Consider the following 27,817-nt stretch of genomic DNA (forward strand, 5'->3'; position numbering starts at 1 on the left):
AAATGGTCCTTGCATCGTGACGCGGTATTTGTGAACTTTAATGAATTTTAATGCAAAAAAAAAACACAACCTATAACCCAATTTTTGTTAAAAAACAAAACAAAAAAACAAGAGATGATGTCAGAATGAGTAAATAGATACCCAACATGTCACTCTTTAAAATTGCAGACGCTCGTGGAATGGCGACAAACTACGGTACTTAAAAATCTCCATAGGCAACACTTTAAAAAAAATGTTTTACCTGTTTAGAGTTTCAAAGGAGGTCTAGCCCTAGAATTATTACTCTGCCTGCAAAGTTTGACACATTTTTGGGACCATTGTCATTTATACAGCGATCAGTGCTATACAAATGCACTGATTCCTGTGTAAATGACACTGGCAGTGAAGGGGTTAACCAGGGGGTGGCAGTGTATGGGGTTAAGTGTGTCCTAGGGACGTGTTACTAACTGTGGGGGGGGGGGGGGGTGTGGCTGTGTGTTGGTGAACACTGATCTCTGCTCCAATCACAGGGAGCAGAGATCAGTGTCACTTGTTGATAGGCAGAACGGGGAGATGCTGTTTACATCGGCATCTCCCCCGTTCTCCCTCCCCGTGAGACGATCGCGGGTATCCCAGCGGCGATCGATTCCGCGGGACCCGGTGTCTGACTCACGGGGGTTCCGACCGGGACGTGCGCAGGCCGCTAGGCTGCGCGCGCGTGCGATGGCACGCCGGCAATTTTAAATGGATGTACCTGTACGCCAGTTTGCCTGTCCGTGCCATTCTGCCGACGTACATCGTCGTGTGCCGGTCGGGGAAGTAGTTAAAATATGAATTAATTTATTTATTTCCCCGTCTCCTCCCTCCCCCTTCATTAACATGCTCATGACATTTTTAAATACTTTCCTTTTTAATTGTATGACATCATCATTGTTCATCTCTAGGTTATGCCCACATGTGATGCTGAGCCTCCATGATTGAAAGAACTGAAATCCAATAAATTAAATGTGCGGGGCCAGGGAGAGTCAGGCTGGGGAGGAAAGGGCTGGACAATGTTGGACATCTTCAGCCAGGAAATGAGGTGGGGCTCTATCTCACTCGCTGCAGCTTCTAAAGCACATTGTCAGATGCTCAATAGGGTGCAGGGATATCAGAATAAGCCGCTTTAGTCCAGGAGAGATTTCAGATGTTTATCCAGGAGTTCTGCTTGACGTTGACCCATGTCTTATGCCGCGTACACACGATCAAATTCTCCGGCGTACTTAGTCCGCCGAAACGCATTTCACCGGACAATCCGATCATGTGTGGGCTTCAGCGGACTTTCTCAGCGTAAAGTCCAGCGGACTTAGAAAGTATTTTTGCAGGCCAATCTTTCTGCCGGACTTGGGTTTCAGCGGACAATACGTTCGTCAGTATGCTAGTCCGGCGGACTGATGCCGCGTACACACGATCGAACAAGCGGGTGGAAAAGTCCGGCAAACTGAAGTCCGCCGGACAATCCCCCCGTGTGTAGCCTCCGGCATACTTTTTTGACCCGAAAGTACGGCGGACTTAGAAAGTAGTTTTACACTCCAATCTTCCCGCCGGACTCGCATTTTGGCGGACAATCCGCCGTACTTTTGAAATGAGCAGACTTTTCCCGCCCGGAGACAAAAATCGGCGTGGGGGTCCCCCCAGGTCCACATCAGACCCTTGTCCGAGCACGCTACCCGGCCGGCCAGCAAAGGGGGGACTAGCAAATGCCCCCCCCCTCCTGAGCCGTACCAGGCCACGTGCCCTCAACATGGGGGGTGCCTTGGGAAAGGGGGAGCCGCTCGCTCGTCCCCCCTTTCCTGGCCGGCCGGGTAGCGTGCTCGGACAAGGGTCTGATGTGGACCTGGGGGGACCCCCACGCCGATTTTTTTCGGCGTTGGGGTTCCCCTTTAAGTCCATACCAGGCGGCGGGGCCAGCGACGTATCCTTCGTGGGCCCCGCCTACCTGGAGACGCGCTCGAAATGAGCGGACTTTCCTCCGCGTGTGTGGGCGAGTCTGTTCATTTCAAAAGTACGGCGGATAGTACGGCGGACTTAGTACGCCGTATTAGTCCGCTGAAAGAGTGCCGTGTGTGGGCAAGTAGCCCGTTCGGAAAGTCCGACGGACAGTCTGGCGGAAGTCCGCCAGACTAAGTACGTCGGACAGACGGCTACATGTGTACGCGGCTTGAGAATGACGCATGCTCAGAAGCAAGTACGAAAAGGAAGCTATTGGCTATTGAACTTCCTTTTTCTAGTCCCGTCGTACGTGCTGTACGTCATCGCGCTAGCAAACGCCGGACTTTCCGTGTGTCCGTGTGTGGCCAAGTCTGTTCGGTAGAAAGTCCGCCGGATTGTTTGCCGGACTAAGTACGCCGGACAATTCGATCGTGTGTACGCGGCATAAGTTGGTCATTTTCAGAAGTTCTCACTGGGTCTCTTTCATCAAGGTGAGGACTTGAATGTTTTTTTATTTTTTCATTTTCTAAACTATAATAGTGGAGTAGGAAATATTCGGAAAGTTCCTGCAGGTCCTCTTGAGGAATCCAAGTTTGACTCTGAAGCCGGTCTGTGGTCTTCAAGAGGAGACGTCTCCGTGACAAGTCCGGGGGGAGGGTTCCAAAACTTCATTTATTTACCTCAACGACGACAATTATAATGATGATAACAACTGCTGTGACCACGAAACCAATCAAGAGTACCAGGGGCTGCAAACCATGAACAAGATAAAGTGAGGAAATGGATGAAAAATATGAAGCTCAAAGTATACCAACAGCTGAATAACTCCCCCTCCACCCCTCCTCCTACGCTAGTCATATGTCAGGTATGGGATTGTAACTATAAAAAAAAACACAACGATTTTGCATATTTGTTACACTTAAACAATTCAAATCAAACAAATGTTAATATTGCAAAAAGATAACCTGAGTAAATACAAAATGTAATTTTAAATGCGGATTTAATTTATTAAAGTGGAAGTAAACCCTTCTATCGTTTTCAGTCAAGGAAGCCGCCATCTTGGCCTCTAATTATTCTTCAACTGCTATAATGCTGCACATGTGATCAGTTATGACACCAGCCATTGGATGGTTTGAAAGTTTGGTTGAGAGCACAACCAATGTGAAAGTTAGCATTTCCGGCATGCAAGTGTTTTTTGAAACTGGGTTTACTCCCATTTTAAGGGAAAAAAATCACCCCCTAAACTTAAAGTGGAGGGCCGGTTATAAAAAAAAAAAATAAATAAAAAAAAAAAAAAGTCAGCAGCTGCAAACACTGCAGCTGCTGACTTAATAAACACACTCACCTGTCCAGGGCGCCCGCGATGTCGGCCGCCCGAGGCCGACCCGTCCCTCGGCTCTCGGGTCCCGGCGCCGCCATCCCTTGTAAGGGAAACAGGCAGCGGAGCCTTATGGCTTCACTGCCCGTTTCCTACTGCGCATGCGCGAGTCCCGCAGCGCTTTCTGAATGGGACGCGCTGTGTTCTGGAACACACAGTTCCCAGAACACAGCGCGACCCATTATCCAGAAGACGCCGCGACGAAGACAGAAGACAGAAGATCTCCGCGGAGGAGGAAGAGGAAGATTAGGAGAAAGTGCCTAGCAACAGGCATTTCTGGTAAGTAAAAAAAAAAAATTTTTTTTTTACATTTTTTGTAATTTTTTAATTTTTTTTGTTTTTCAGGGTGGCCCTCCCCTTTAAAGAGGAAGTAAACCCTGATGGGTTTACTTCCTCTTTCATTCCCTGTAAAGGCAAAGCATAATGGACTACTATTCATCACATCGCATCACATCACTTACCTGACACAGGAGCCAGCAAAGTCACCGCTGTCCCCTGTAGTTCCGATCGTCCATCTTCTTGGTGGGTCTCTGTGGGTCTCACTGCTCACAGCGCCGGAGCAGCGATGATGTCACTCCCGGGCATGCGCGTGGGAGCCGAGACTCGCGGCATTTCCGTCATCGACGATGCCCCGCTCAGTGCGCCTGCGTGCCGCTGTCTACGGCGCATGCGCCGTAGATAGCGGTGCCCGTCTTCGGGCAAATATCTCCTAAACCGTATAGGTTTGGGAGATATTTCTTGGACCTACAGGTAAGCCTTAATCTAGGCTTACCTGTAGGTCAAAGTGGTTTGTAAGGGTTTACAACCACTTTAAAGGGGTTGTAAAGGTTCATGTTTTTTCACCTTGATGCATCCTATGCATTAAGGTGAAAAAACACCTGTCAGTGCCCGGCCCCCCCCCCCCGTTTTACTTACCTGAACCCTCGAACTTGTCCCATGGGGACACGCTCTCTCTGGCCAGGGTTCTCGGCTCTTGATTGGATAGCAGTGCAGCCATATGCTCCCGCTGTTGTCAATCAAATCCAATGACGCGAGGTCTGGGGGCGGGGCCGTTATCTGCATTGGACTCGGGAGCGTGCCCGCAAGGTAACCCCCCCAGGAGAGCGCTTCTCCCAGGGGGTTATCTGGTGCGGGGAGGAGCCGCGAGAGCCGCCGAGGGACCCCAGAAGAGCAGGTTGGGGGCCACTCTGTGCAAAACGAGCTGCACAGTGGAGGTAAGTATGATATGTTTGCTATTTAAAAAAAAAAAAAACAGAACCTTTTAGTGTCACTTTAATAACTGGTTGTGCCTCCCTTGGCGGCAACAACTGCAATCAAGAGTTTGCGATAACGGGCAATGAGTCTTTCACATCGCTGTGGTGGAATTTTGGCCCGCTCTTCTTTGCAGAATTGTTTTTATTCAGCCACATTGGAGGTTTCCCAGCATGAACGACCCAGATTCAAGTCCGGACTTTGACTAGGACACTCCAAAACCTGAATTCCGTTTTTTGTTTTTGTTTTTGAGTCATTTTGTGTTTGGTGTGTTTGGGATCATTGTCCTGCTGCATAACACAAGTGCGCTTGAGCTTGGGGTCAAGAACCGATGGCCGGACCTTCTCCTTCGGGATTTTCTGGTAGAGAACTCATGGTTCCATCAATGATTGCGAATCGTCCAGTTCCAAACCCACCTCCTACCGCCACTAGACATGTGCGATTAGTTTCATACGAATCTCAAATTCGTACGAATTTCCCAAAATTCGTACGTTTGGGAGGATCCGAAATACGAACTGCCATGCGTCCGAATTTTGTACGCAATACGAACTTTTGTTTACGAATTTCAGATCAGTTGTCGTCGCATTGGCGACTCAGTCATTATGCTTATTATGAGGGGCTCCCACCATCCCTGTGCTATGCTGACTTCCTCCTGGGGCTGTACCTCTGCTGTGCTCATTATGAGGGGCTCCCACCATCCCTGTGCTATGCTGACTTCCTCCTGGGGCTGTACCTCTGCTGTGCTCATTATGAGGAGCTCCCACCATCCCTGTGCTGTGCTGGCATAATGAGCACAGCAGGGGTACAGCCCCAGGAGGAAGTCAGCACAGCACAGGGATGGTGGGAGCCCCTCATAATGAGCACAGCAGGGGTACAGCCCCAGGAGGAAGTCAGCACAGCACAGGGATGGTGGGAGCCCCTCATAATGAGCACAGCAGGGGTACAGCCCCAGGAGGAAGTCAGCACAGCACAGGGATGGTGGGAGCCCCTCATAATGAGCACAGCAGGGGTACAGCCCCAGGAGGAAGTCAGCACAGCACAGGGATGGTGGGAGCCCCTCATAATGAGCACAGCAGGGGTACAGCCCCAGGAGGAAGTCAGCACAGCACAGGGATGGTGGGAGCCCCTCATAATGAGTACATGGCTGCCATGCACAGCTGCTCCAGTTTTGATCCCCCACACTGTACGGGGTCACCGGGAATGTGTGGGGTCACTGGAAATTGTTTGGTGTTACCAAGCATGTGCACTCTCAGCACACCCTCAGTGACCCCAAACAGTGTGGGGGGGATCTATCGAAACTACAGCAGGCGAAAACTGGACCAGCGGTGCATGGCAGACAATCCGCTTCTCTCTTTCTCCTCTAACGAAAATTCGTATTTCGGATAGGAAATTCTTCAACGGAATTTCGTATTTCGGATAAAAACCAAACTTCCATCAGCATCGACTGCCATATTGAGGTATATATTTTTGCCTTTAAATTCATCGTAAAGAACGTTCGTACAAGTTAACGAATCTAACGACAATTCGTATTTCGTACGAATTTAAATTGAATTTCGGACACGAAATACGAAGTACGAATTAATTCTAATACGAACCGGAACGGAACGAAACAAATTTATTGACGGCGGCCATGTCTAACCGCCACCATGTCTCACTGTTGGTATGATGTTCTTTTTATGAAATGCTGTGTTCGTTATACGCCAGACGCACACCTTCCAAAAAGTTCAACTTTTGTCTCATCAGTCCACAGAATATTTGCCCAAAAGTCTTGGGGATAATCAAGTTGTTTTTTGGTAAATGTGAGATGAGCCTTTGCGTTCTTTTTGGTCAGCAGTGGCTTTGGCCTTGGAACTCTTCCATGGATACCATTTTTGCCCAGTCTCTTTATTGTTGAATCATGAAGATGGATCTTACCTGAGACAACAGAGGCCTGCAGTTCTTTCGATGTTGTTCTGGGTTCTTTTATGACCCCCCTGGATGAGTTGAGTAAAGAACGTTGAAAAAAAAAAATTTCCAGGCACCAACGAGGAACAGTGGTGAACCTTCCCAGGAGCAACCAGCCTACCAAAATGACTCAAAGAGCACAACGACAACTCATCCAGGAGGAGTCAAGGAGTTACAGAAGGCACCAACACAGGATGGCACTGTGGGAGCTTAAAGTAGCGCAGTGCCACATCCTAAACATTGGTTAATTGAGTAAAAGAAGTTGAAAAAATTGTATCATTGGGAAATGACACACACTATTGCCGCGTACACACGAGCGGATTTTCCGTCGGAAAAATCTTGGATGGCTTTTCCGACAGAATTCCTCTCAAGCTTGGCTTGCCTACACACGGGTCACACAAAAGTTCTCTGAACTTTCGACCTTCGAGAACGCCGGTGACGTACAACACTACGACGAGCCGTCAAAATGAAGTTCAATGCTTCCAAGCATGCGTCGAAATTGTTTCCGAGCATGCGTAGGAATTTTGGGCATCGGAATCGGTACAGACGATTGGAATGAATGCTCACCAAACACGAAAATTAGCAGAAGGGGCCCAAAGGGTGGTGCTCAAAAGCTGAAATTCCTCGTAGTACGTCACTATGTTCGTGTTTGTTGAATGACAATTGTGTTATGTTAGCAAGACAAGATCCTGGTACACGCCCCTTTTGACAAAAAAATCAAACGCTCGGTTGGCCTACAATCATACCGTGTGTACGAGGCTTTAAAAATGGCTTTGTAACCCTTTCCAGACTGATACAGTGGTGTGAAAAAGTGTTTGCCCCCTTCCTCATTTCCTGTTCCTTTGCATGTTTGTCACACTTAAGTGTTTCGGAACATCAAACCAATTTAAACAATAGTCAAGGACAACACAAGTAAACACAAAATGCAATTTGTAAATGAAGGTGTTTATTATTAAAGGTGAAAAAAAATCCAAACCATCATGGCCCTGTGTGAAAAAGTGATTGCCCCCCTTGTTAAAACATACTATAACTGTGGTTGTCCACACCTGAGTTCAATTTCTCTAGCCACACCCAGGCCTGATTATTGCCACACCTGTTCACAATCAAGGCATCACTTAAATAGGAGCTGCTTGACACAGTAAGGTCCACCAGAAGATCCTTAAAAGCTACACATCATGCCGAGACCCAAAGAAATTCAGGAACAATTGAGAAAGAAAGTAATTGAGATCTATCAGTCTGGAAAGGGTTATAAAGCCATTTCCAAAGCTTTGGGAATCCAGCGAACCACAGTGAGAGCCATTATCCACAAATGGCGAAGACATGGAACAGTGGTGAACCTTCCCAGGAGTGGCCGGCCGCCCAAAATGACCCCAAGAGCGCAGCGACGACTCATCCAAGAGGTCACAAAAGACCCCACAACAACGTCCAAGGAACTGCAGGCCTCACTTGCCTCAGTTAAGGTCAGCGTTCATGCCTCCACCATCAGGAAAAGACTGGGCAAAAATGGCCTGCATGGCAGAGTTCCAAGGAGAAAACCACTGCTGAGCAAAAAGAACATCAAAGCTCGTCTCAATTTCTCCACAACACATCTTGATGATCCCCAAGACTTTTGGGACAACATTCTGTGGACCGATGAGACAAAAGTGGAACTCTTTGGAAGGTGTGTGTCCAAGTATATCTGGCGTAGAAGGAACACTGCATTTCATAAAAAGAACATTATACCAACAGTAAAATATGGTGGTGGTAGTGTGATGGTCTGGGGCTGTTTTGCTGCTTCAGGACCTGGAAGACTTGCCATGATAAAAGGAACTATGAATTCTGCTGTCTACCAAGAGATCCTGAAGGAGAATGTCCGACCATCTGTTCGTGTACTCAAGCTGAAAGGAACTTGGGTTCTGCAGCAGGACAATGATCCTAAACACACCAGCAAGTCCACCACCGAATGGCTGAAGAAAAACAAAATGAAGACTTTGGAGTGGCCTAGCCAAAGTCCTGACCTGAATCCTATTGAGATGTTGTGGTATGACCTTAAAAAGGCCGTTCATGCTCGAAAACCTTCTAATGTAACTGAATTAGGACAATTCTGCAAAGATGAGTGGGCCAAAATTCCTCCAGGACGCTGTAAAAGCCTCATTGCACGTTATCGCAAACGCTTGGTTGCAGTTGTTGCTGCTAAGGGTGGCCCAACCAGTTATTAGGTTTAGGGGGCAATCACTTTTTCACACAGGGCCATGATGGTTTGGATTTTTTTTTCACCTTTAATAATAAACACCTTCATTTACAAATTGCATTTTGTGTTTACTTGTGTTGTCCTTGACTATTGTTTAAATTGGTTTGATGTTCCGAAACACTTAAGTGTGACAAACATGCAAAGGAACAGGAAATGAGGAAGGGGGCAAACACTTTTTCACACCACTGTACATGTCGTCAATTACTTTATTTTTTTTTCTCTTCTATACATCAATTTCTTTAGATGGCGACACGATGTGTTGCTTTTTGGGGACCTTTTAGCATGCTTCACTTTTTCAGACAGCTTTTTCTTTTTTTTTCAGGCTCCTTCAGAAAAAGTAAAAAAATCAGCAGCTCCAAATACTGCAGCTGCTGACTTTTAATATTAGGACACTTTACCTGTCCAGGAATCCAGCGATGTCTTCACTAGAGCTGAATTTTCAATCGATTATCGGGTGCTACCTACCACCGCCATCTCCACTAAGGGAAACTGGCAGTGACGTGTTGTGGCTTTACAGCTGGTTCCCTACAGCGCGCTGCCCGGCTGCGGGGGAAAAGAGATGAACTCAGTCAGAAGTGGGGGCGGGTACAGTACCTGTCAAAATCAGGTACCTGCTCCCCCCCCAAAAGGTGCCAAATGTGGGGGGGGGGGGGGGGGCAGACAAGCAGAGCTTCCTCTTTTAGGTGGAGCTCTGCTTTAAATGATTTCAACAGGTCTGGCACAAAGGGTAAGGGGGGGGGGGGGGTTACTTTTTCACAAAGAGCCAGGCTTTGACAGCCTTTTTTTTTTCCCCCTTAACCACTTCCCGACCGGCGCACGACAATATACGTCAGCAGAATGGCACAGACAGGCAAACTGGCGTACAGGTACGTCCATTTAAAATTGCCGGTGTGCCGTGCAGCTTAAAAAATGCATTTTGTATTTACTCGGGTTATCTTTGTGTTGTATATTACAATATGTTTGATGATCTGAATCATTTAAAGTGTGACAAATATGCAAAAAAAAAAAAAAAGGGGGGGGGCAAATTATTTTTCACATCATGCACACACACACACACACACTCTCTATCTCACAAAAGTAAGTACACCCCTCAGTCACATTTTTGTAAATCTTTTCTTTTATCTTTTCATGTGACAACACTGAAGAAATGACACTTGTCTACAATGTAAAGTAGTGAGTGTACAGCTTGTATAACAGTGTAAATTTCCTGTCCCCTCAAAATAACTCAACACACAGCCATTAATGTCTAAACCGCTGGCAACAAAAGTCAGTACACCCCTAAGTGAAAATGTCCAAATTGGGCCCAAAGTGTGAATATTTTGTGTGGGCCGCCATTATTTTCCAGCACTGCCTTAACCCTCTTGGGCATGGAGGTCACCAGAGCTTCACAGGTTGCCACTGGAGTCCTCTTCCCCTCCTCCATGATGACATCACGGAGCTGGTGGATGTTGGAGACCTTGCGCTCCTCCACTTTCTGTTTGAGGATGTCCCACAGATGATCAATAGGGTTTAGGTCTGGAGACATGCTTGGCCAGTCCATCACCTTTACCCTCAGCTTCTTTAGCAAGGCAGTGGTCATCTTGGAGGTGTGTTTGGGGTGGTTATCATGTTGGAATACTTCCCTGCGGCCCAGTCTCTGAAGGGAGGGGGTCATGCTCTGCTTCAGTATGTCACAGTACATGTTGATATTCATGGTTCCCTCAATGATCTGTAGTCCCCCAGTGCTGGCAGCACTCATGCTACTACAGACCATGACACTCCCACCACCATGCTTGACTGTAGACAAGACACACTTGTCTTTGTCCTCCTCACCTGGTTGCCCCCACACGCTTGTCACCATCTGACACCAAATACATTTATCTTGGTCTCATCAGACCACAGGACATGGTTCCAGTAATCCATGTCCTTAGTCTGCTTGTCTTCAGCAAACTGTTTGCAGCCTTTCTTGTGCATCATCTTTAGAAGAGGCTTCCTTCTGGGATGACAGCCATGCAGACCAATTTGATGCAGTGTGTGGCGTATGGTCTGAGCACTGACAGGCTGACCCCCCACCCCTACAACCTCTGCAGCAATGCTGGTAGCACTCATAAGTCTATTTCCCAAAGACAACCTCTGGATATAACGCTGAGCACGCGACCTCAACTTCTTTGGTGGACCATGGAGAGGCCTGTTCTGAGTGGAACCTGTCCTGTTATACCGCTGTATGGTCTTGGCCACCATTCTGCAGCTCAGTTTCAGGGTCTTGGCACTCTTCTTATAGCCTCGGCCATCTTTATGTACAGAAACAATTATTTTTTTCAGATCCTCAGTTCTTTGCCATGAGGTGCCATGTTGAACTTCCAGTGACCAGCATGAGAGAGTGAGAGCGATAACACCAAATTTAACACACCTGCTCCCCATTCACACCTGAGACATTGTAACATTAATGAGTCAGTCACATGACACCGGGGAGGAAAAATGGCTAATTGGGCCCAATTTAGACATTTTCACTTAGGGGTGAACCAGCCGTTTAGACATTAATGGCTGTGTGTTGAATTATTTTGAGGGGACGGCAAATTTACACTGTTATACAAGCTGTACACTCACTACTTTACATTGTAGACAAGTGTCATTTCTTCAGTGTTGTCACATGAAAAGATAGAAGAAAATATTTACAAAAATGTGAGGGGTGTACTTACTTTTGTGAAAAACTGTCTATACATACAATATGCCAAACAGCAAAGAGACAGGCCTCAAACCTTCTGGCACAAAGTCATTAGGAGTGATGAGACCAAAATTGAGCTTTTTGGCCACAAACCATAAATTCTACATTTGGAGAGGAGTCAACAAGGCCTACGATGAAAGGTACGGAGGTGGATCGCGGATGTTTTGGGGGATGGGTGAGCTACAAAAAGGCACAGAAAAATTTGGTCGAAGATGAATGCAATATGTTATCAAAAAATACTGGAGGAACATTTTCATTCATCAGCCAGGAAGCAGCGCATGGGACGTACTTGGACATTCCAACATGACAATGATCCAAAACCCAAGGCCAAGTTGACCTGTCGTTGGCTACAGCAGAATAAAGTGAAGGTTCTGGAGTGGTCATCTCAGTCTCCTGACCTCAATATCATTGAGCCCCTCCAGGAAGATCTCAAACGTGCCGTTCATGGAAGACAGACCAAGAATTTACAGGAACTGGAGGCTTTTTGCAAAGAGAAATGGGCAGCTTTACCATATATATGTATATAAAAAAAAAAAAAACAACACACACGTGCCCATGTACACAGGAGACATGCATATGTACTCTACTTACCACGTTTATCTCTTGTGCTGGAAAAAAAAAAAAGGGAAGAGGTCAGTCCTGGATCCAGAAATAATTTACAAACATTTCACAATGAGCTATATTAATCTACCAATGAATTTCACTTCCCGTATTCGCATAGTTCTCACCAAAATACAAAGACCTTCCCCTGAGGAGCTCACACTCTAATACATGTCCATACAGTACATGGAGGAAATGTATCTGATGACGTGGCTTCTTACCCATTGATGGGAAGGTGGTGGTGAGGAAATCTGTGAGTCTCAGTTGAGTATCCAGCTCCACCCACATACGCTCCATAGAGAATCAGAATGTAGACCCCAAAAGTCTTACTTTACACTCACAGTTATAAAAAAAAAAAAAACACAAGGCTAAAAATACGTTTTTTACTGCCCCCCCCCCCTCCAACTGTACCCCATTAACTACCTCCCGCCTGCCATATAGTAAAATGACAGTGGGTGGGAACCAGGGGTCAAGTCCTGGGAAAAAAAAAAAAGTGTGGGAAGATTCCCCACCCAACCTCAAAAATAAAAAAAGTGTGTGTAATAGACTTTTTTTAACAAATAAAGTGCAAAATTTATTGTAAAGTGACAGTTTACGAGGACACCTCCAAAATTCACATGCAATCAAAAAAATAAATAATATAACAGATCTAACCACAAAATAATTTAACCTGCATGCTATACCAACAAAAAAAAAAACACAATGTGTGATAATGGTTCAATGCAGCCTCAAAAGAACGAAAATCCGAAATTCGAAAATCCAAAATAATAACAACTAATTAATAACTATTACTAACTATTAAATTATAGGTATTGGAATTTCTTTAAAAAATTGTCTGTGAATGTAACGAATACGAATTTATCCGAAGTTACGAATCCTCCGAAATAACGAATGTCACATCTAAAACTAAAGGAACGTAACTAAATAATAATGATAATAATAATAATGTTTTATCATTTATTATTAATTTGTTGCGTTCCATTCGTTTAGAGGTGACATTCGTTATATCAGATGATTCTCAACTTCGGATAAATTAATTATATTTATTAAGTTCACTAACAGCCAAATTTGAAAGGAAATGGCAATACCTAGAATTTTATGCCCCGTACACACGACCGGATTTTCCATCAGAAAAATCTTGGATGTTTTTTTCTGACAGAATTCCGCTCAAGTTCGTCTTGCATACACACTGGTCACACAAAAGTTCGCTGAACTTTCGACCGCCAAGAACGCCGGTGACGTACAACGCTACGACGAGCTGAGAAAATTAAGTTCAATGCTTCCGAGCATGCGTCAAATTGTTTCCGAGCATGCGTAGGAATTTTTGCGCGTCGGAATTGCTACAGACGATCGGAATTTCCGATCTGAACTTTTCCAGTCGGAAAAATAGAGAACCTGCTCTCAATCTTTTGCTGGCGGGAATTCGGCCAGCAAAAGTCTGATGGAGCGTACACACACGGTCACATTTTCCGACCAAAAGCTCACATCGGTCTTTTGCTGGCCGAATTTCCGATCGTGTGCACGGGGCATAATAGTTATTATTTCTGATTTTTGGATTTTGGTTCTTTCAAATTTTCGAATTCTGGATTTTCACGAATTATCGAAACAATGAATACCCCATCTAAGCGAATGGAACGTAAAAAGATTAAAACGTTTTCCAAAAGTTACGAATTTATTCGAAATAATGAATTTCGATCAGAACAAACGACCTGAAAAAAAAAACCCCCAAAAAAACCTATGAAACGAAAACCAATTTTTTTGTCAGTGCACATGTCTAGCTCCTATGAGTAGGGCCCTCCTAGCCCTCCTGTCCTAAATTGTATTGTTCCCTCCGTCAGGTGTAAATGTGCTAATGTGACAGTTATGGGCTGAGAAAATGTAAAAGGTAGACCTAAAATTAAACATAAAATCAAATGTATATTAGCAATCTTGCCGGAGACAATGAAAAAAAAATAGGAAGCTCCAAATTAATATGTGGTTACCTTTTTTTATTTTTGCCATAATCTTCTCTATCTTCTCCTTGGAATGGCTCCTTATGCCCTGTTGATAGGTGCGGTTGTCCGAGGTCCCGCCATCTCCGCTGCGGTCATACTGGCGCTTATCATCTTTGTTCATGATGATTAACAACCCAGAAAGCTCATCAATTAGTGGCTGTTCAAGGAGTATCTGGTTGTAGACCTCCAAGTCATCAGTTTCCACGTCATCCAACAGCACAATGACCCGCTCTCTTCCTGGAGGGAATGAGATTGTCTATGAAACACAGTGTAGAAATAAAGAAAGAAAGAAAGAATCAAAGAAAGAAAGAAAGAAAGAAAGAAAGAAAGAATCAAAGAAAGAAAGAAATAAAGAAAGATCGAACCAACCAACCAAAGAAAGAAAGAAATAAAGAAGGAAAGAAGGAAAGAAAGAAAGAGAAAGAAAGAAAGAACCAAAAGAAAGAAATAAAGAAAGAAAGACAGAACAAAAGAACCAAAGAAAGAGTCAAAGAAAGAACCAAAGAAAGAAAGAAAGAAAGAAAGAAAGAATGGAACGAAAGAAAGAAAGAACGAACCAAAGAAAGAAAGAACCAAAGAAAGAAAGAAAGAAAGAAAGAAAGAACCAAAGAAAGAAAGAACCAAAGAAAGAAAGAAAGAAATAAAGAACCAAAGAAAGAGCCAAAGAAAAAGAAAGAAAGAACCAAAGAAAGAAATAAAGAAAGAAATAAAGAAACAACCAAAGAATCCAATAGCACAATGACCCTCTCTCTTCCTGGAGGGAATGAGATTGTCTATGAAACACAGTGTAGAAATAAAGAAAGAAAGAAAGAATCAAAGAAAGAAAGAAAGAAAGAAAGAAAGAATCAAAGAAAGAAAGAAATAAAGAAAGAACGAACCAACCAACCAAAGAAAGAAAGAAATAAAGAAGGAAAGAAGGAAAGAAAGAAAGAGAAAGAAAGAAAGAACCAAAAGAAAGAAATAAAGAAAGAAAGACAGAACAAAAGAACCAAAGAAAGAGTCAAAGAAAGAACCAAAGAAAGAAAGAAAGAAAGAATGGAACGAAAGAAAGAAAGAACGAACGAACGAACGAACCAAAGAAAGAAAGAACCAAAGAAAGAAAGAAAGAAAGAACCAAAGAAAGAAAGAACCAAAGAAAGAAAGAAAGAAATAAAGAACCAAAGAAAGAGCCAAAGAAAGAAAGAAAGAAAGAACCAAAGAAAGAAATAAAGAAAGAAATAAAGAAACAACCAAAGAATCCAATAGCACAATGACCCTCTCTCTTCCTGGAGGGAATGAGATTGTCTATGAAACACAGTGTAGAAAGAAAGAAAGAACGAACCAAAGAAAGAAAGAAAGAATGAACCAAAGAAAGAAAGAAAGAGAGAAAGAACCAAAGAAAGAAAGAACCAAAGAAAGAACCAAAGAAAGAGCCAAAGAAAGAAAGAAAGAAAGAAAGAAAGAAAGAAAGAACCAAAGAACCAAAGAACCAAAGAAAGAACAAAAGAACCAAAGAAAGAAAGAACCAAAGAACGAACCAAAGAAAGAAAGAACCAAAGAACGAACCAAAGAAAGAAAGAACCAAAGAACGAACCAAAGAAAGAAAGAAAGAAAGAAAGAGCCAAAGAAAGAAAGAACCAAAGAAACAAACAAACAAAGAAAGAACCAAATAAATAAATAAAGAAAGAACCAAAGAAAGAAAGAAAGAAAGGAAAGAAAGAAAGAGAACCAAAGAAAAAAAGAACCAAAGGAAGAAAGAGAGAACCAAAGAAAGAACGAAAGAAAGAAAGAACCAAAGAACGAACCAAAAAAAGAAAGAACCAAAGAATGAACCAAAGAAAGAAAGAAAGAACCAAAGAAAGAAAGAAAGACAGAACCAAAGAACCAAAGAAAGAGCCAAAGAAAGAAAGAAAGAAAGAAAGAACCTAAGAAAGAATAAATCAAAGAAAGAAAGAACTAAAGAAAGAAAGAAAGAACCAAAGAAAGACAAAAAGAACCAAAAGAAAGAAATACCTGTGAAAAAAAGTCAAGGAGCCCGGCTTTCTTCTTCGTCGCCACCCAGGGGTCTTCTTCCGACTTCGGGGGTCTTGTCCCCCTCTTCGGTTCTTCTTGCCAGGCCACCGCGCCTTCGTCGAGAGAAGACCGGGCCACCACTTGTAAAAGAGCTAGAAGAAGGCACAGTGGCCCGGCAAGAAGAACCGAAGAGGGGGACAAGACCCCCGAAGTCGGAAGAAGACCCCTGGGTGGCGACGAAGAAGAAAGCCGGGCTCCTCCGCTAGTAAAAGAGCTAGTAAAAGAGCAGAAGATAGCGGAGGAGTCCGGCGAGAAGACCCCCCAAGACGGAAGACCCCCGGAGCAGTGCAATAAATTATTTTTAAACCCTTGTATGTTGTGTTTTTTTGAAAAAAAATTCACAGGTGAATGGGTAGGGGTACATTGTACCCCTTACTCATTCACATAGGGTGGGGGGCCGGGATCCGGGGGCCTCCTTATTAAAGGGGGCTCTCGGATTCTGATAAGCCCCCCGCCCGCAGACCCAGAAAACCAATGGCCAGGGTTGTCGGGAAGAGGCCCTTGTCCTCATCAACATGGGGACAAGGTGCTTTGGGGCGGGGGGGCCGCACAGCCCCCCTTTCCCCAAAGCACCCCCCCATTTTGAGGGCACGCGGCCTGGTACGGCTCAGGAGGGGGGGCGCTCGCTCATCCCCACCCCCTTTCCTGGCCGGCCAGGTAGCGTGCGCGGATAAGGGTCTGATATGGACCTAGGGGGGGCCCGCACACCGTTTTTTCCGGCGTAGGGCTTCCCCTTTAACTCCATACCAGGTGACGGGGCTCAGCGACGCTTCCTTCACTGGTCCCGGCTACCTGGAGCCGCGCTCAAAATGAGCGGACTTTCCTCCGTGTGTGGGAGAGTCCGTTCATTTGAAAAGTACGGCGGATAGTCCGGCGTTTTTTTTTTCCGCCAGACTAAGTCCGCCGGATAGTCTGATACGTGTGTACGCGGCATAAGAATGAATGAACCTAAGGATGTATGAACCTAAGAATGAATGAACCTAAGTATGAATGAACCTAAGAATGAATGAACCTAGGTGGATGCAGCATTGATACAATTCTGCATTTGTCCCTCACCCGCTCTGCAGTGAGAACTGGGAGATCAAACACCACTGATCCCTCAGTTCTCCCCCTCCACTCTGACGGTCAGTCAGTGGCTCTCTACTCTCCCCTCCAGCACTCACTGGTGGGTTGGGCTGGGGAAGGGGCGGGATGCACAGATTTTGGCACTATGCGGCTTCGCTAAAAGGCTGAGCCAGCTGCCGGTCCAGGCTTCTAGGCAGATCCCGGCCATATGGTTGAGATCTTTTCACAGCCTGGACTGGCTTTGTGAAGTCGGCTGGGAGTGGGCTTCAACCCACTTTTGGCTGAAAATGGGTCACATGAATGTAGAAGGCACTGCACTCCTGTGATCCATAGGAGATGTACAGCCAAAAAAGCTTTGGCCATTCTTCTCATTGAAGCCCAATTGAATCTTCAGTTCAAATCCGCCAAATTTATTCCAGGTGCATAAAAATAAAATATGAGTAGAGTGTTATGCCGCATACACACGATCGGACATTCCAACAACAAAATCCTCGATTTATTTCCAACGGATGTTGGCTCAAACTTGTCTTGCATACACACGGTCACACAAATGTTGTTGGAAATTCCGAACGTCAAGAACGCGGTGATGTACAGACACGTGAGACAAGCCGAGAAAAATTAAGCTCGATAGCCAGTGCGCCTCTTCTGCTTGATTCTGAGGCATGCGTGCAATTTTGTGCGTTGGAATTGTGTACACGCGATCGGAATTTCCGACAACGGATTTTGTGGTCGGAAAATTTGAGAACCAGCTCTCAAAATTTTTGTTGACGGAAATTCCGACAAAAAATGTCCGATGGAGCCTACACAGGGTCGGAATTTCCGACAACAAGTTCACATCCAACATTTGTTGTCGGAAATTCCGATCGTGTGTATGCGGCATTACAATAATTTTTCTTCCAGAAAGGGAAAAAAAGCCTGCCCCCTGCCAGCAAGCTGCAGAGAAGGACTCTTGTTCCGTGGGAAAGCAATGGTATCCATGCAGAGCTCCAACAAGCCCACTACTAATGCCGCGTACACACGATCGAATTGTCCGGCGTACTTAGTCCGCCGAAACGCATTTCACCGGACAATCCGATCGTGTGTGGGCTTCAGCGGACTTTCTCAGCGTAAAGTCCGGCGGACTTAGAAAGTATTTTTGCAGTCCAATCTTGGGTTTCAGCGGACAATACGTTCGTGAGTATGCTAGTCCGGCGGACTAAGAATGACGCATGCTTAGAAGCAAGTACAAGAAGGAAGCTATTGGCTACTGGCTATTGAACTTCCTTTTTCTAGTCCCGTCGTACGTGTTGTACGTCATCGCGCTAGCAAACGCTGGACTTTGTGTGTCTGTGTGTGGCCAAGTCCGTTCGGTAGAAAGTCCGCCGGACTATCCGCCGGATTGTTTGCCGGACTAAGTTTGCCGGACAATTCGATCATGTGTACGCGGCCTTAGTCAACCTTAAATCACTGCAATCAGAAGATCTCCTGCTCTGTCACGTACCTGACAGTTGAGCCTGACATGCAGAGGGAAGACCTCTCATACAACCCTTGCTCAAGGACCACCAATGTTTTAACAGTGGCTGCGAGAGCGTGGTGGTGGTGCATGGTTGCCTGGATCGTCTTCCATGTGGTGATGTATCACCAGGGTGGACCAGCAGGTTAAACGGAAGGCTTTGGCAAGCCAGATTCCGGGCTGGTGGAAGCAGAAAGCAGGGATCAGGCAGGTGCATGCAGAGTAGAAGAGATACAGGATGCGTGGTCAGACGAGCCAGGGTTGGTAACAGACGATCAGATGCAGGCATAGACGGCAGGCAAAGAACGATCAGAATGCAGACAAGGTTCGGTAACAGGATATCAAGCAGAGGATAGACATGTGCAAAAGGAAAAATTTTGTTTAGTTTCGTTTCGTTTTAATTCGTTAATTAATTTTGTTTAGTTATATTCGTTAAATTCGTTTTCGGATTTCGTTTCGTTTTCTACTGAATTCGAAAAATCGGTCGCATTCGAAAATATTTCAACCAAATTCGAAAATATTTCTACTGGATTCGAAATTATTTCAACCGCATTGGAAACTATTTCAACCGGATTCGAAAATATTTTGCGACCCGAATTTAGGGCCATGTATCTCGGGGTCACTTGGTGCTAGAAGCCCCAAATTTAGAGATGTAGTGCTAGTTCTACTGTGTTTGTATACCAAATTTGGGGTTTCTAGCTACAAGTGGCCCCGAGATACGTGGCCCCAAAGTCGGGTCGCAAAATGTCATTCTCTGCTGCAGAAAAGTGCTTGACATTTTGTGACCCGACTTTGGGGCCCGGTAACTCGGGGTTACTTGGTGCTAGAAACCCCAAATTTGGAGATGTTCTAGTGCTAGTTCTATTGTGTTTGTATACCAAATTTGGGGTTTCTAGCTACAAGTGGCCCCGAGATACATGGCCCCAAAGTCGGGTCGCAAAATGTCATTTTTCGAATTTGATTCGAATTTCGTTTGAATTCGTTAGCATTGTAATTCGGATGCATCCGAATAATGAAAATTCGTCCGAATTTCTATTTGGAACATGTCTAGCAGAGAAGAGATTAACCAAAGTCAACAAGGCAAATCGGGGACAGGATAATGGATGGCAAACGTAGTCAGAGGAAGCCGGGTCAAACAATTGGATAAGGATCACAGGAACAGGTATATACAGGGTACAAGCTGCAGCAAAGCACTAGTGAACCTGCAGCACTTATATATGGCATTTGGGCGCCAATGTTCGGGCCCATTGGCGTACGTGCGCATCATGGGGCGCTTGTGGGATCGTGCATGTGCAGTGCATTAGAGTTCGCCCTTCAGTACCGGCAACGCTTTGGCCAGCACGTAGGTTGCCACCTTTTCTTCAAGCTAAACCCGAACACTTTAGCGGCACAGGGCACATTTGTTTTTGTAGTATGCACAATAGGATTATAAAAGACCTGGGACACCTTTGGGTGCCCCAAGGAGAGTGGTAATGCAGCTCGCTGTGGCAAACAGTGGGTGTGGCCAAACTGCTCTTTCTGACATCACGCCCACCCCCCCCCAGTGATGCCAAACCTGCCTCCAGACAGAGGCCCGAAGCTCCCGAATTTCAACAGATTTTTGTGTGACTACAGTGGAACCTTGGTTAATGAGTAACGTGTTTAACGAGTGTTTTTAAAGGCAAGGGGCACCAGGGAGCCATTTGGAAATGCTTTGAATAACTCAGAAATAGTCGGAAACACTCAGTTCCTGAGTGTTTCCGAGCCTTTCCAAGGCTTTCCGAGTTCAGTCGACTTGTCCCCGAGTATATCCGGTGCCCCCCCCGCCTCTGGCCACGTGCGGTATTGCATGCAGTAGAAGTCAATGCGGAACGAATTATCTTCATTTCCATTGACTTCTATGGGGAAACTCTCTTTGATATGCGAGTGCTTTGAAATACAAGCATTCTCCTGGAGCGGTTTATGCTCGTAATCCAAGGTTTCTCAATTACTTGGGGAGCCACAGCCCAGTCTAAATAATGTGTCCGGGTTTCAGGCAGACTGAAACCCGGACACAAGATTCCAAACCCGAAATGTCCGGGTGAATCCTGGACAGGTGGTAACCCTACCAGCACGTCCCCGCCATGCTCTCTGCTGATTGGAAAGCTCTGACTCAACAGGAGACATGTTGGACCTCTGCAGAGAGAACATGACTTCTGCACAGAAAGGCTTTTCCACACAAGGCTGTGGCTACTTTCTAAAAAAAAACGAAAAAAAAAACTGCATGCCTATGAATGAAATGAGAATAAAACATCCCCCTTAAAATTACGTAGGAAAAGTGGCTGCCTCCAGCTTCAGTCACATGACTAAAGCCTAGACATTGGTCATGTGGTCTTCACCAGTTAATATTCTTAAAGTAGCCACAGGCTGAGCAAAAAAAAAAAAAAGTCCCCTGCCAGCAAGCTGCAGGAAAATAGCCACACTCGAGCAGAAGTCATGTGACCAGTGCCTTGACATTGGTCATGGTCACACATGGTCTCCATCTCCACAACAGCAAAACCTTGAAAGCAATGCCGGGGGCCACCGAGAAACTTCTCCTCTCTGTTCTTCCAGCAGGCCGGACATTATCTAAGTCTGAGCCTGGTGCTGGATACCAGAATCTGGAAGGAAAGTGCTGAATTCACAGGAAATGGTGAACACCAGATAACACGTTGCAGATCACGTATGCAGTGTTAGTGCCGGTTCACACAGAGGTGACTTGTAGGGCGACTTATCCACCCGCCAAGTCACGCTCCGTTCTGTACAATGGAACCGTTCTAATAGGAGCGGCCTTAAGTCGCTCCGACTTAGAAAAAGGTTCCTGTACTACTTTGGGGGCGACTTGCATTGACTTCTGTACAGAAGTCACTTTGAAAAAGCCGCTGAAGTCGCATGCAGATCGCCTTTGCATAGACGTGCTGTAAGTCGGCTTGCTCCTGTGTGAACCGCAACCTAACCACTCCAGCCCCAGGAGGATTTTACCCCCTTCCTGACCAAAGCACTTTTTTTTGCGATTCGGCACTGCGTTGCGACGTTGTACCCAAACAAAATTGACGTCTTTTTTTATTTATTTTTTTTGGTGGTATTTGATCACCTCTGCGGTTTTTATTTTTTTCGCTATAAACAAAAAAAGAGCGTCAATTAAAAAAAATAAAATAAAAAACGCAATTTTTGTTACTTTTTTCTATAATAAATATCCCCCCCAAATATATATATAGTCATAATTTTAGGCCGGTATGTATTTTTCGACATATTTTTGGTATAAAAAAATAAATAATTGCAATAAGCGTATATTGATTGGTTTGCGCAAAATAGGGGATAGTTTTATAGCATTTTTTTTTATAGTAATGGTGGCGACAGGGGTGGACTGACAACTCATGGGGCCCCCGGGCAATAGAAGATCATGGGGCCCCCTTGATCCCAACACTCTAGCTACACCTGCACAGGGGTACACTGGAGGGAGAACGCACACACAGGGGGACACTGGAGGGAGAACGCACACACACAGGAACACTGGAGGGAGAATTCACACACAGGGGGACCCTGGAGGGAGAACGCACACACAGGGGGACACTGGGGGGGAGACAACGCACACACAGGGGGAGACTGGAGGGAGAACGCACACACAGGGGGACACTGGAGGGAGAAAACACACACAGGGGGACACTGGAGAATGCACACACACACACACACACACACACACACACACACACACACACACACACACACACACACACAGGGGGACACTGGAGAATGCACACACACACACACACACACACACGGGGACACTGGAGGGAGAACACACACGGGGGGACATTGGAGGGTGAACACACACACACAGGGGGTCACTGGAGGGAAAATGCACACACTGGGGGAAACTGGAGGGAGAACGCACACACGGGGGGACACTGGAGGGAGAACGCACACACACAGGGGGACACTGGAGGGAGAACGCACACACACACAGGGGGACACTGGAGGGAGAACGCACACACAGGGGGACACTGGAGGGAGAATGCACACACACAGGGGGACACTGGAGGGAGAATGCACACACAGGGGGACACTGGAGGGAGAACGCACACACACACACACAGGGGGACACTGGAGGGAGAACGCACACACAGGGGGACACTGGAGGGAGAATGCACACACACAGGGGGACACTGGAGGGAGAATGCACACACAGGGGGACACTGGAGGGAGAACGCACACACACACACACAGGGGGACACTGGAGGGAGAATGCACACACACAGGGGGACACTGGAGGGAGAATGCACACACAGGGGGACACTGGAGGGAGAACGCACACACACACACACACACACACACACACACAGGGGGACACTGGAGGGAGAACGCACACACATAGGAACACTGGCGGAAGAACGCACACACACACACAGGGGGACACTGGAGGGAGAACGCACACACAGGGGGACACTGGAGGGAGAATGCACACACACAGGGGGACACTGGAGGGAGAATGCACACACACAGGGGGACACTGGAGGGAGAATGCACACACACAGGGGGACACTGGAGGGAGAACGCACACACAGGGGGACACTGGAGGCAGAACGCACACACACACACACAGGGGGACACTGGAGGGAGAACGCACACACAGGGGGACACTGGAGGGAGAACGCACACACACACACACAGGGGGACACTGGAGGGAGAACGCACACACAGGGGGACACTGGAGGGAGAACGCACACACGCAGGGGGACACTAGAGGGAGAACGCACACACACAGGGGACACTGGAGGGAGAACGCACACACACACACACACAGGGGGACACTGGAGGGAGAACGCACACACAGGGGGACACTGGAGGGAGAACGCACACACACAGGGGGACACTAGAGGGAGAACGCACACACACAGGGGACACTGGAGGGAGAACGCACACACACAGGGGACACTGGAGGGAGAACGCACACACAGGGGGACATGCATACAGGAGGACATGCACACTGGAGGATACGCACACAGGGGGACATGCACACTGCAGGACACTCACACAAGAGGACATGCACACAGGGGGACACGCACACAGGGGGACACGCACACAGGGGGACACGCACACAGGGGGACACGCACACAGGGGGACACGCACACAGCACAGGAGGACATGCAAATAGGGGGACACACACAAACAGCCAGGAGGACACTGTGGGGTGGGGGGACCTGGGGCCCTTACATCTGTACACTCTCCCCCCATCACGTTAAGCGGCCCTGGTGTCTCGGCTTCACTCACCGAGTCACCGGATGCCGATAATAGTACTTCTAACAGCGTGCTGCTCCCCGCCAGCCCCTCCACTCTTCTCGTCTGTCCCAGGTGATGTCACGACGCATACAGTACAAGCACCTGGGAAGGACGGGAGGGAAGGAGGGGCCGGCGGGGAGCAGCGCATAGTTAGCTGTGTTATTTTCGGCATCGCGGCATGTAATTCAGCCCCTGCAAGTGGCCTCTCATGTGGCCGAGTCCGGGCCCCTAATGTCCTCGGGCCCCCGGACCGAGTGACCAACTGGTCAGTCCACCCCTGGGTGGCGATCAGCGATTTTTATCATGACTGCGACATTATGGTGGACACATCGGGCATTTTTTGATACTAGTTTGGGACCATTGTCATTTATACAGCGATCAGTGCTATAAAAAGGCACCAATTACTGTGTAAATGACACTGGCAGTGAAGGGGTTAACCACTAGGGGGCAGTGAAGGGGTTAAGTGTGTCCTAGGGAGTTATTCTAACTGTGAAGGGGGGGGGGGGAAGTGGGCTTGAACACACAGGACAGTGATTACAGCTCTCGATGACAGGGATCGTTGATCTCTGTCATGTCACTAGGCAAAACGGGGAAAATGCTCTGTTTACGTCATCTCCCCCCGTTCTTCCTCACCGTGACACGATCGCGGGCACCCGGCGGGCATAGAGTCCGCGGTCACTGTGGTGGGGGCGCGCGCCCACGACACCGCTTCTTAAAGGGGACGTACCTGTGTGCCCTTTTGCCCACCAGCAGGGGCAGAACTGACCATTGGGCCACTCGGGCACTACCCGAGGGCCCCCGTGCCACTAGGGGGCCCCATCAGGGTTGCGAGCCTCAGTATAAACCAGGGACAGTATGTAAAAATCTGTGTTGTTTTTTTTTTTTACATCTGTCTCTGAAATGTCCCTTACCGACATCCTTTTGGTCTAAAACTCCCGAGATTATAGCTGCCCCACCTCTCCAGTACCTTCTCAGCCAATAGAAACATGTCTGTGTATACTGTGTGATTGTATGTGTGTGTGTGTGTGTGTGTGTGTGTGTGTATATTGTGTGGCCCCATAATGTCTGATTGCCTGGGGGCCCCATAATCTCCTATTGCCCGGGGGGCCCCATGAGTTGTCAGTCCGCCCCTGCCCACCAGCACCATTCTGCCGACGTAAATCGACACGCATTGGTCGGCAAGCAGTTAAAGCGTCGCTCCGGCCAGATGGCCAACCTACAGCTGAAACACAGAAGCCGGTAATCATCACTCCAGCTTTGGGACCCCCTACGACTGTCCTATAAAAGTAGGGGGGGGGGCAATAATACTCAGAATCTGCAGCTCGTGTGACGGCCAATTCTACCTCTCCATTCTCCCTACCTCCCACCCTCTCCCTCAACTCACAGAGCAGGCACTCCCACTGCAAGCAAAAGCTGCATGATCAACTTTAGATCATTAGAATGGATACATAAACGAAAAGAGTCGGTCTCTATCTCTATCCACACACACAGCATATATTTATTTTATTTATGTTACCTATATTGTCTGAACAATGTTTATAAACCATGGCTTTATAGCTCTCTCGCCTCAACAATGTTCACAATAACGTTTGGCCCCACTGAGCAGGTGGATGGCTAGTCTGTGTCCGCTTATGCGGAGCAGACACAGACACAGACCACTCTCCTCTATGGGCAATCAGAAGTAAACAGACTGCTTGTCCATTTACACCCGACTGCAATCCGATCTGATGGATGGATGGACGGGGAATGGATCCCCATCCGTCTGCTTTTAGCAGATCTGATAGCATTGGATGTCGGTGAGGTGCAAACGAAAACACACACACACACACACACACACACACGTTTACATTCGCCGCTCCATAGAGGATAACAGAGGGTCCGATCGGGTCAGCCAGCAAAAATTGACAGGCAGACCCAATCAGTCCGCCCCTTATGCCGCGTACACACACACACACGACCGGACTTTCCGGGCAGACTAGGTCCTGACAGGATCAGTCCATTGGACAATCCGATCGTGTGTGGGGGCTAATCCGATCGGTTTTTCGTTATAAAAAATCAGAGGGACCTAGAAATAGAACATGTTTCAAATCAGTCCGACGGATTCAACTCCTATAGGGAAAACCGTTCGTCTGTGTGCTGGTCCGACAGACCAAATACGACGCAAGGGAAGCGGTTGGCTACTGGCTATTGAACTTCCTTTTTTTAGTCCCGTCTTACGTCACGTTGGGGGCATGTGTGTATATGTATTTATTTATTATTTACAAGTATTTTTATTTTTTTCCCCTCTCCCTCTTGTCTTACTACAGAATTGCTCTCTACCCCTGATGAAGGTTCTGCAGTAGCAGAGACTGGAAACGCGTCGGGTTTTGGGACATCAATGAGAGTATTTGGGGTTTTTTGTATAGATGTTTTTTTCTATATATACCAGTTTGATTGTATTTTGTTAGAGATACGTTGTGTCTGGGTGTCTTTTTTATATTTTCTGTAAAATGAATTAAAATACAAGTTTTATCTTCAATCTTGGTGGTCCATTTAAAGTCCCATTAAGGTTTTTTTTTTTGTGTGTGTCTTACGTCATTGCGCTCAAAACGAACACACACACGTGTGTGTCCAAGTCCGTTCTTTTGGAAGTCCGGTGGAACCCCGCTGAAAAGTCAGTCGGGAAGACCGTCGGACCTAGTCCAATCGTGTGTACGCGGCATTACAAAGGAGACTTGTGTCTTCCGTGTTCTATCTTAGCCACTCTAACTGCACCCTTACATTTCTTATTGCATTCTTTGTAAAGTTTGAATGCTGACGATGCTCCCTCAGCCTTGTATTTTTTGACGGCCTTCTCCTTTGCTTTTTATATTGGAGTTAAGTCACCCAGGACTTCTGTTTACTCTTTTAACTTTATTTCCCAATGGGATGTACTAGCTAATGCCCTTATTTAATATGCTCTTAAAGAAAACCCATCTCTCCTCCACGTTCTTTGTTACTAAAATTATATCCCAATTTGTAACCAGATGTCCTTCCTCATTCTTTATGGGGGCCAATATGATCTGTCCTCCCTTTTTTACTGTTTACATACTTAAAGTATTTCTTGGGATTTTTTTTCTTTTTTTTGCTCTCCTCCACTATGTGTCTTTCATGTTCTATCTTAGCTGCCCGTGTTAGCTGGCCTTCCCCGGATAGACCCTACAGGAGGGGGGAGGATCTATGCATACAGGATCAAAGAGCCTTTTTACACAATGCAGAGGATTAACCCCTTAAGTTCCACAGTGAGTATAACAAGCATGCTATGTTGCATCTACAGATTACTAGTTTTACTGTTGTGGTTTTAGTAACACTTTAATGTTACTTTGTATCTCTCCAACTTCTGCCTGAACAATGTTTCTCTGTAAATAAGAGAGGGAGATAGAAAGAGAATTATTATACCGTATATAGTTTTTGTCATTTATTCATAGAATTCTGAGTGTGTGCATCAGAGAGATAAAGACAGAGGTGGTGACGGTTTAAGAGAATTGCAGTTAAATTGAAAAAACTGTCCCATGGAACACACCACATAACTTTTCTGAGTTTATATTTCTGCTTTTCAATCTAATAATACTCTTGTCCTGTATGTCGGGTGTAATTCTCTGTATCTGTTCTTATTCTGTATGTATGGATGGGCTCTATGTTCGGGTCGAACATGAGTTTGACTGACTCGAACATTGGCTGTTCGCCGAATAGCGAACAATTTGGGGTGTTTGCGCCAAATTCGAAAAGCCGCGGAACACCCTTTAAAAGTCTATGGGAGAAATCGAAAGTGCTAATTTGAAAGGCTTATATGCAAGTTATTGCCATAAAAAGTGTTTGGGGACCCGGGTCCTGCCCCAGGTGACATGTATCAATGCAAAAA

At 46.3% G+C, this 27,817-nt stretch overlaps 1 protein-coding gene across 3 annotated transcripts in view; it reads right to left on the reverse strand.

Annotated features, from left to right (window-relative positions):
- Positions 1–870: 870 nt before the first annotated feature.
- The window catches only part of LOC144000396 (uncharacterized), a 61,908-nt gene continuing 34,961 nt past the window's right edge, over positions 871–27,817 (reverse strand). For all 3 annotated transcript variants that reach the window (XM_077494205.1, XM_077494206.1, XM_077494207.1), the window contains exons 3-5: positions 14,040–14,288; positions 12,049–12,065; positions 871–2,699 (exon numbers count right to left, since the gene is read on the reverse strand). In XM_077494205.1, the coding sequence (XP_077350331.1) occupies positions 2,619–2,699; positions 12,049–12,065; positions 14,040–14,288 (347 nt within the window). In that variant the 3' untranslated portion in view covers positions 871–2,618. The remainder of the gene's footprint in view (positions 2,700–12,048; positions 12,066–14,039; positions 14,289–27,817) is intronic.

This window comes from Lithobates pipiens, unplaced genomic scaffold (genome assembly GCF_037356315.1).
Source record: "Lithobates pipiens isolate NorthernLeopardFrog02 unplaced genomic scaffold, aLitPip1_a1.2 Scaffold_22, whole genome shotgun sequence".
NCBI classification, from domain to species: Eukaryota; Metazoa; Chordata; class Amphibia; order Anura; family Ranidae; genus Lithobates; species Lithobates pipiens.